Below are 10,176 nucleotides of genomic sequence, written 5' to 3'. Positions count from 1 at the left end.
ATCACAGCTGTTCTTAACGACATCCCTTACTGTAGAGTTTACTTCCTCCTGCCTTTCCTCCCCGCCTCCCCCATCCTCTTTTCTCTCCCTTTTTCTTACAAACTCCTATTTTTTTCCTAGTCGTTTTCTTAATTCTTATTATCGCTTAGTGAAGGAAAAAAGATTGGACCTTGACTTTATCACTTTATCAGATTTCCAGGGTCTGTGCTACCCTGGATTGTAAATTATAAGCTGCATCAACACATTCGGGCCATGAGGGGCAGGTTTAACGCATTGATTTTCTAAGTCGTGGCAAAAAAATGATGAGATTTCTAAAGTTAGCCATCACGGGGAACTGGGTTAGCAGTGTCAGCACTGGAACAGTCAGGTTGAGTATCAAACAGAGAAGAGAGTCTGTCAGAAAGAGCCACTTGTCATAAGGTTTAAGGACGGTTGGTACAATGGCTTCAGGTAGAAATCAATGTGGTGCCACAAGGTAGGAGACCTGGATTCGCTTCCAGCTGGAACTCATCACCTCTGTCATCTACTTCTCTGTGTATATGCTCCCCATTTCGGAAATGAGAACAGTCCTCCTTCTTCAACATACTTCTTAAGGCTTTTAAAAATTTGAAGGTACTATAAATAATATGAAAGAAATAAATATAGCTAATATTTAGAGGTGCTTACTCTGTGCTAGATATTTTTATATGTGACACACACACACATGCACACGCGCGCACACACACGCGCGCACACACTCATGCACACACGTGCACACGCACGCGCGTGCACACACACACACACACACACACACACACACACACACACTTTTTTCCCCTCATTTCTTCCTGGCAGTCACCCTGTGCAATGAGCTAGGTGTTGTTATCTACTCTGAGCTAATAAAAAAACTAAGGTTCTGAGAGGTTAAGTCCTAACTCAAGATACACACCCAGTTAAGTGGTCTACCCGATTCTCCCAGTGGTGGGAGAATGCAGCTGGACCCCAGCTTGCCTTCTGGTATGACTGGCACTCCCATGGGAAGAGTTCTCTGCTGACTGCTTCAGACTCGAATAGCTTTGTTTCGGGTTCCAAATACCCACCAGGGCCTTCCAATGTGCTCTAGAAGTACCGTCATTCTTTACACTGTCATTACATGAGAAATAGTAGGCTCTAGACTAAACCATTGTACCTCCTCCGGCATCAGCACATGTGTGCTTGACAACTTTAGCTGCCGGGAACAGAAGGTGAAGAGCCCACAAAGCCACATTCACCAGTCGTCTCTCACATCATCTAGGATGCCTTTCAATCTTAGGCATCAAATTTGTTCTTCTTGTTAGTTTTTGACCCTAGCGTGTGTTACTCTATCAAACTGGTTTATGAATTCACAAACAAGCATGTTCTGTAACCAGTGAGGTTTGGTTTTATGTGCCTTGGGTGTGGTCAGTAGTGTGTCATTTTTCGGTGCCCAGGCTGACTTGCTTTTCAGCTTCTTCTGTGTCTGATGACAGTTTGCCTGGGCTGCCCTTTGTGGTGGATCCCATCCCACAGGCATGGAAAGAGTGAAAATTATTAAAGCAGTTTTATTAACCACTTTAGGGGGACAAGCTGAGGACCACAGGGGCAGCATCTGTTTGAAGCTCTGTGAGTTGAGGTTTTGCTATCTCTGCCCTGCGTGATGAAAACAAATAATAACATGAATACTACAGCCCGTGGAGCATGGGTCTTGGTACTCCCATCTCTGAAAACTGCACCAGGCCTGTAACTCATCTTTGTGCTGTACCTGTTTAGATTCCTGATTATTGAGCCAGAGAAGGTTTATTTAATTATCATTTAAAGAATTTCCAAACACCCCATCTCGATGGTGTTATTGCCACTCGTATCAGCTCTTACTAATCCCCCTGATGTACATTGGGCCTGATATAGCTTTTGCCCCTGTGCTGACATTTAATACTTGTTGAAGGAAGTGATCATCATGCCAGTGGCTCAGGGATAGATGTCCCCAGGTAAGAAGATGGCCATGTTTCATAGCTCGTGTCACTTCAGTCAGTAACTGGCTCCTTTCCAAAAACAGCTTACTTCAGCTCTTTGCTGGAAAGATAAAGAACATCAGGAAAGCACTGAGCTATGAGAGGGAACTCTTATAGTTACCAAGATTGTTATTACCATGAAGCTCCTGCTAGAGATGCTTTTTTCGCCCTCATTGATGCACAGAACTGTGCCTGGGGCAGCGGTTCCTGCTATTGGCCTGTGACTTGGCCCTGGGCTGGCTGATGGCTGCATAAGAGCCAGGTGTGGAGTTTGTAAAATACAGATTTGGTGGCCAGAGCAGGCCATGGGAATCTTTATTTTATTAACATGCACCCTAGTTTAGGAAGCACAGTCCTAGGACTGCCTCTATAATTTTTCAATTACTGTTAACATAGTAGATTATAATAGATTACAACTGAAAAAAAATTTCTTAGAAGTCCAATAATTTTCTGACTCAGATGGCCTTACCGTTATACTTATATAATACAACTTCCTGTGTCCTACTCTTTATTCATATGACCAATATTTAACAGCTGCTAAGGATGGACTCTTGGAACTAAGGTAAAAAGATCAAGATACGATTCTAAGAATAAAGGAGTGTGTGCTCTAGTCGGGGAAAAAAATGAACAATAAAGCCGCTATTGTAAAACAATATAATTTTTTGAACTTAGTTGTAAAGGGAGCAGGTGGAATTTGCTGGAATATCAAGTAATGTGTCCTAGGGGAGAAACCCTTTGACTGGAGGCTGGCAGAGGAGAGAATGGTTAGAGAACGTATGAGAAGGCAGAGAGAACATCTTGTCAAAGGCTTGGTGGCCAGGGAGCCTGATATATGACAAGAATGACTTGTTTCTTAGTTTTGCCACCGTGTAAAATACAAGGCAATTCGTGATGGAAATGAGGGCGGACATACTGACCAAGGCCGGGTCACGAGGGGCCTGTGGATCATGCGTGGTGGGAGTTGGACCTCATCGGCACGTCTTCCTTGCCACATACATAGGGTTCTTTCCTAAGCGCATTGTTGATGTGTATCTTCTAAAAATCCTCTCTCCTGGCAATACGGCACGATGAAATTTCTTATTCTCATGCCATACCTTGGAAGCAGGAGAAACTAAGTGGAAATTGGCTATATTCCCCATGAAGCCCTAGTTTCAATTCTCATTTTTTTGGCCCTGTTCACTTTTATTTCTGTAGCCAGAAGTCAGCTTGTTTATGGGGCTTCCTTCCTTATAAAACGTATGTCCTTTCTGAAAATCCAGCACCTACTTCAACAACTTTCTCATACCACTTCCCTCCTGATTTCTAAGTTTCTTCCACATTGATCTTTTTCGAGTTTTCAAAGGAAAAAAAAAACTACTACCTCAGGGCTTCTGCACACACTACTCCATCTGCCTGTGGTTCTCCATCCCCACAACTATCTAAATTGATCTTTCCTGAAAAGGCCTTTTCCAGCCTTTATTTTAAAAAGTGCCCTCCCCGCCTCCATATATTTTGTGACACTTAATTCAGTTTTACGTTTTGTTTTGTTCATGTTCTTTTTTCTTTACTGCCAGCTTCCCCTTTAAGTTCCATAAAAGCTGTGACTTGGTGTGACTTATTCATAATCGCACCCTCCCCATCTGTTTAATAATAAATCTTAAATAATTATTTGCTGAACAAGTGAGTAGGTGGGTGGAAGGAAGGAAGGAAGGAAGGAAGGAAGGAAGGAAGGAAGGAAGGAAGGAAGGAAGGAAGGAAAGGAAGGAAGGAAGAAAGATTGGTTGGATGGATGGAGTTGAAGTCCTAAGTTGAATTCTTAACAAAATCCAACCTACCATTTATTGTTCATTCTATAGTTCCACTCAACTAGGCTCCTAAGAACTCTCTTCTTCCCCCATGAACCTAACAAAGCTTGATCCATCATTCATGCTGCAGTCTAAGCTCCATTCACTTAATGAAATCTGTGATCTCTAAAGCTGGTGCTGATTTGTCTTTCTTCTGACTTATATATAAAATGTGTGTATATTTTGTTAATAGTCTTGGAGTATGTGTGCATTGTTTCCAGTTGGGTCACTTATCCATACTTCATGTAAGTTATAATTTTTAAAGACTTTTCTCCTAAGAAAAAGCAATTTTTAACAATCAAAGCACTAAAGAAATACACTGAAGAAAATGTGAGAAAGACAGTATAATGAAGCAAATATGAATCCTGCATAATTTCTCTACCTCGAGTTAAACACTATAGATATTTTGTCTTTTTTCCATCGAGTGGTTTTCTTATACAATCCATAACTTTGTGTGCATGTGTGCATACATGCATAAGTATTCTGAATTTTAAAAATAACACGATCCCCATGTCATTACAAAGATTTTTAAAGGCTGTTTTATATATATATATGCCTGATCCTAAGTTCTATTTTTGAGAATCACTAATGAGTGCCAACAGAATACCAGACTGGGTGCTAGGCACTGACGTATATATTATCCTACTTTGTATATTGAGTGCTTACTGAAGCAGAAAAGATAATAAAAAGAGTATATTCCCTCAAGTGGCTAGGTTTCTGAGTGGCTATGATAGACTGTAGAAGCAAGAGGTGAAACTCCAGAATAATTTGAATTAGAGGCAAACAAGAAAGACTAGATCCCCAACAAATATACCCAGTTCATTATTGAGTGCATCAAGCACACAGATGTCTTTAGTAAATGTGTTTCTACTAGACCTCTAGACTGCTTTTCCTTGCAATCTTAGCTGTGAGAATGACTCGTGTGTTCCTTCTTTTCTAGAGTGACCGTCTTCTTATCAAGGGAGGCAGAATCGTCAACGATGATCAATCTTTTTATGCCGATATTTACATGGAAGATGGCTTAATAAAGTAGGTGTATAAATCCCTTCTCTGTATCTTTTTGTACTTTCTCTCTCCATTAGAGGCTCAGAAAGAAGCTTGCTACTTTTTGCTTACTGGGCTGATGGTTCCCTGTATTTAATTGTTTCTTTTCCTTGAAAACGAGTCTTTATTTTAGTCCTTCAATCTGGATGCATATAATCCTTTAAAAGTGGGAGCTAGCCTTAATTCACTTAGATTACATGAGTGAAGTGAAAATCTGAATTCAATCACCCAAATGATGGCAAGGGTCCCTTTGTGCAGGCTGCATTAATGGATGCTCTATGGGTCTTGGAGAAATGGAAGAGGTGACCACTGCCCTTAAAAATACAAAAATGTGCACAAATTATAGCACCCTAAAAATATAAGGACAAATCCCTTCAGAGGAGGTTTTTTTTGTTGTTATTTTTTATTTTGTTTTGTTTTCTTTTTGGAATGGAGAGGGTATTTAAACTGAACCTTGACTTAAGTAAAACTTAGATGGGCAGGACGCAGATAGAACATACATTTCTGACAAGATTTCAAAATAGTTTAGGGATGTCTAATTTCTTTAGAAAATAATTTGCTATTGGATGCCTGTAAGTAGCATAGCCAGGTAAGCTTTACGTGCAGGTTCCTTACACAGTGACTTTTCAAAAATATTTTGGTCTCCACATAGCCTTTCATCACACAAAGCAAGGGACACCACACAATGATAAGATATTGTACGAAACTGGTGTATCCAATTCATCCTATTCACCATCCCTGACCTCGTTCAGTTTTATTTTTATATTTTTATATTTCTCAACTTCATTGGCTAGTTTAAGATTCTGGTTATAGGAGACCTCTTACTTATCTTTGAAAACTCGGCTTAGAAATAACTTTTTGTAGGTGGACATTCCCTACCCGCCCTCAAATGTAGGCTAGCTTTCCCTTCTATGAGCTTTCAAAACACCCTGTGCTTTTATCAATTATAGCAGTTCTGACACCGTTAGGCCCCCTTGAGAGCAAGGACCATGTCTTGTTCATCTCCATATCCCCAGCACTTAACCCCGTATTGAGCACTTAAAGCACTTAGCACTTTTATAAGAGGTAGCTTTTATTGAGTATGTAGTATGTGCCAGGCACTGTGTTAAATGTTTTACATGCCTTCTCTCATCTAATCTGCCAGCAATCCTATGAAGTGGGCACTATTATTTCCTTCTTCTCAGAAGAGGAGAAAGAAGAGCAGAGAAAGTAAATAACTTGCTAAATTTCAACATATTAATCAGATACATTGAATGCATGAATGAATGAATGAACGAACAAATGCAAGAATAAAGGTATTGGTGTTTAGTTGCCTTGCCAATTTACAGAAATACTTTCTCATATTAGAAGTAGGGCGGATGGAAATACTAGGCAAGCTAACCAACAAAACACAATAATTTTGTCAAAATATGAACCATAGATTTTATATTTTTCTATTACTAGAAAATTATTGTATATAGTTGGCTCTCTTTGGAGGTAGTGAATTCTCTCATTTGGAGATTTAGAGATGGGGAAAAAGGTAGTACCTAATGCTTCTTCCTCTTTGCAGAGCTCATGACAGGCATCACTAATGATCATAGAACTATTCATAGTCGAGCCTTAAATCCAGGCTGAGAATCGATCTTCCCACAGTGATTTAGGTATATATTCTCACAGTTGAATATGTAAAATGAATCCTTTTCACTGTTTCTATTAGAATAGACTAGGAGGTCACTTGCCAAGGATGTTATAGAAGAAATTTAAACATCAGATGTATGTGTTGGTGGTGGAGAGAAGGTTGGATAAACATGATCTTCATGCAATCCTGAAATTTTGTGTATCTCTAACAACATTCTTAACTTGCAGAGCATGAAAACAGAAATACGATCAATCTTTGACCTAATGATGGTTCGACTTAGGATTTTTCAACTTTACAGTGGTATGAAAGTGTTACACCTTCAACTTCGAATTTTGAGTTTTGATCTTTTCCTGGACTAGTGTAGTGATAAGCGGTGTGATACTCTCTCGTGATACTGGGCAGCGGCCGGATGATGATTTTGCCTGACTGTAGGCTAATCTAAGTGCTCTCAGCACATTAAAGGTAGATTAGACTAAGCTACGAAGTACTAAATGCATTTTCAACTTACGGTATTTTCAATTAATGATAGGATGTGACCCCATCGTAAGTCGAGGAGTGTCTGTAATTTCCTCCAATTATTATATTGTTGTTTTCCTGTGAATATTTATAAAGTGCCTGCTAAGTGCAAAGCAGTTGTCTAGGTAACTGGACACTTGCTCTCTCCCGTACTATGGTAGATACCATTAGAGACCCAAACCATCATGCTTTCTTCCCCCAGGGACCTTATAGTCGTTTAAGCAAACTGAGAAATCTGTATGTATGCAAAGGATCGATATAACATTATCTGATAATAGTAATATCAAGTATTACATTAGTAGAATAGATGAGATTCAGAAGAAGAAGAGTCCTATATGGGGGTAATATAATAGCTGACATTTGTTGAATTCTTATATACTTAACAGTGTTCTTTGGGGCTAACACATCTTAACAGTTAATCTACACGACCACCCCATCGGAGGTATTTTTATTATACTTTACAGATGAAAGAATTGAGACCTGGTGAGGTTAAGTAACTTGGCCAAGGTCATAAAGCTAGTAACTGGCAGAACCAAGCCTGTGCATCTAGATAGCCCACATCCAGAGCTATCCACACTCTTAATTGTTAGATCTGGCTGTCAGCAGAAACATGAATAAGGAAGGGAGATGGAAGCTGAGCCTTCAAGGATTAATGTGACCATGAGTAGTTTGGTGGGGAAAAGGGGGGGAAGGTATTTCTGTTTCAGACTTGGTGTCATACCATTTGTCAAAATGGTGGAAATATATATACGTATACACACGGGCCAGGCAATGTGCCCTTGGTTTTCAATTTCTGTCCGAGAAAAATCAGTGAGGGAGGAAAACAGAACACAGCTGGCCAGTTTCTGGACTAGAATGGGGTTACATTCAGAGGCTGCATTTTTTCTACAGTGTGTTTTGAATTGTGGTGGCTCTGGAATGGCCCCGTGGTGATGTGGTGAAGTCGAACTCTTAGAGATGTCAGGAGTACTTTGCTTTAGTTGCAGAACTAAGGTTTTGGCAGGCCAGGATGGACTTCTTACCGCCCCGAGGGAGTGTCTTTCCTGGCCAGCTATGAACAAAAGGGGAAGCATTCCTGCCATCGGTGGTGGGACACATGTATCCTCAACGTAGGAGATGTTTAATGACAATGTAGAGGCTTATGAATCACAGTTCTACCTGGAATCCATATTGGACAGGTTTAACGGGCCATTTAAATCAAAGGTATGAAATCACTTCTAATCTAAGCAACATAAGATGGTCTGTGAGGTGACATTGTGTGTCAGGAGTGCTTGTGTTTGTCACTCGCTGTGTGTAGTGTGACTTTCGCATACACAGTGGTTTCCTCTCCACCTGAGTCCCCCACTCTTCCTCCCTGGAATGCTCTTAAGTTTCCTGGGTGAAGGTGTGTCTGGTGGAGATTGTCATAATCATCCTTCCTTGGTTTGAAGCTTCTACTGAGATGCTGACCCCAACAAAGTAGCTGGGGCTGGCTGTCTGCATCATTGGCTTCCTCCTTTTGCATCTGCCTTCAGCTGTGATTGACAGATAAATAATCAGAGAAGGGTGTAGTTGGGAGTGAAGACTGAGGTGCAAAAGGCCCCACACAGATTCTTTTTCTGTTAGGAGCATAGATGAACCCACTTAGAAGATGGCTAAGTTCATATATCAGTTCTTTAAATAATTCATTACCTCCTGAAATCTCTCCTAACAGTTAATTATTTTATACTCTTACGATCCCTTTCTAAATGTTATTCTTCATCCTTAACTAAAAGAACAAAATGAAACTGATAATAAAAATATTGATATTTTCAAAAATATTTATTTCACACCTTATATTCTAGGAACTATCAAACCCCTGGGGTTACAATACTAAACCAAGACACATGGTTCTACCAAATAGCATATTGGATTGTTTTGTGTCTGTAAAAACTGTTTTCTGTACTTATACCTATCTTTACTTGTTTCTAGATTGCTAAACTTGTGAATCACTTGCAAAGGGTACTTTGATAACTATGTAACAATGTTTAAAATTTTTATAATATTACGTTTTTCTTCAAAGCCACTCTTTTAAATTGCCATTTGGTTCACTGTCTCACCAGGCAAATCGGAGACAACCTGATTGTCCCTGGAGGAGTGAAGACCATCGAGGCCAATGGGAAGATGGTGATTCCTGGTGGCATCGATGTCCACACTCACTTCCAGATGCCCTACAAGGGGATGACCACAGTGGATGACTTCTTCCAAGGGACAAAGGCCGCCTTGGCGGGTGGCACAACCATGATCAGTAAGGCCCCCGACATTATGCACTCCTGGCCCCAAGAAGCGAATCTTTAACTAATGCATTACCTGCTGTGCTCTCTGATGATAGCACACACTTCCCTTAAGACAGTTCATAGACTCTCCGCTTAATGGGACCTGAGAAAAGCAGGTTGGAGCGAGGACATGGTCAGCTCACCATAACTGCATAGAAGAGATTCATGAGGTTCATGACTGTGAAAACGGCCTCTTTCTCTTCTCTGCCTTAGCAGCAGGGACTGGCTGTGAGGTGGATGGGCCTTCAGAAAGTAGCTCCTGTTGGCCCGTCACTGGGGAGAGTGGACTGAAAAAGTTGTGGATAGTGGGCAAAAAGTTATTTCAGAACTTCCAAGTTGGGTTGGAGGCAGGAAGAGAACATGGCAGAATGTGCGCTTGGGGCTGAGAAGCAGACCAGAGAGAATGATAATGAAGACTTGCCATTCAGGAGAAATTAGTGGGCTTTTGTGGCATTTGGTGTTGTCTGTGCTCTATTTTGACCAATTCATATCTTTAAGATTAGGCAAGCTGTGGAGGTGGTTTCCTTTTTTTTCTTTTCTGGTAACTATTACAATTCTCAAAAAAAAAAAAAAAAAAAACTAGAAACAGAAAGCCTTCCAGGGCAGTCCATTCTGTCCCAAAGAAACCTGATGAATCAGGTCCCCTCCCAGCCCTGGTCCCAAGCTTGGTCAGCACACTGTTTATATTAACACCATATACATCCACCCAAGAACACAGAACAGCCTGAGCTGTAGAATTATTCACTGTCATTTGCTTCCTTTTGACAGAAGCCCTAGCAGGGTTCAGTGTCAGCTAGTTGGGTGTGGAAGCCCAGGAAAATTGCATCAAGGCCATAAAAGGTGCAATTCAGGGAGACCAAAGCTTTTTTCCAGCC

At 40.7% G+C, this 10,176-nt stretch overlaps 1 protein-coding gene across 2 annotated transcripts in view; it reads left to right on the top strand.

The window, feature by feature from the left end:
- The window catches only part of DPYSL3 (dihydropyrimidinase like 3), a 113,470-nt gene that overhangs the window by 74,956 nt on the left and 28,338 nt on the right, over positions 1-10,176 (top strand). For both annotated transcript variants that reach the window (XM_011367489.2, XM_011367490.2), the window contains exons 2-3: positions 4,770-4,858; positions 9,089-9,273. In XM_011367489.2, coding sequence (XP_011365791.1) covers positions 4,770-4,858; positions 9,089-9,273 — 274 coding nt within the window. The remainder of the gene's footprint in view (positions 1-4,769; positions 4,859-9,088; positions 9,274-10,176) is intronic.

Source organism: Pteropus vampyrus, unplaced genomic scaffold, assembly GCF_000151845.1.
Source record: "Pteropus vampyrus isolate Shadow unplaced genomic scaffold, Pvam_2.0 Scaffold134, whole genome shotgun sequence".
Lineage (NCBI taxonomy): Eukaryota > Metazoa > Chordata > Mammalia > Chiroptera > Pteropodidae > Pteropus > Pteropus vampyrus.
The sequence above is the reverse complement of the archived record's forward strand: the minus strand, read 5'-3'. Positions and strand labels throughout refer to the sequence as shown.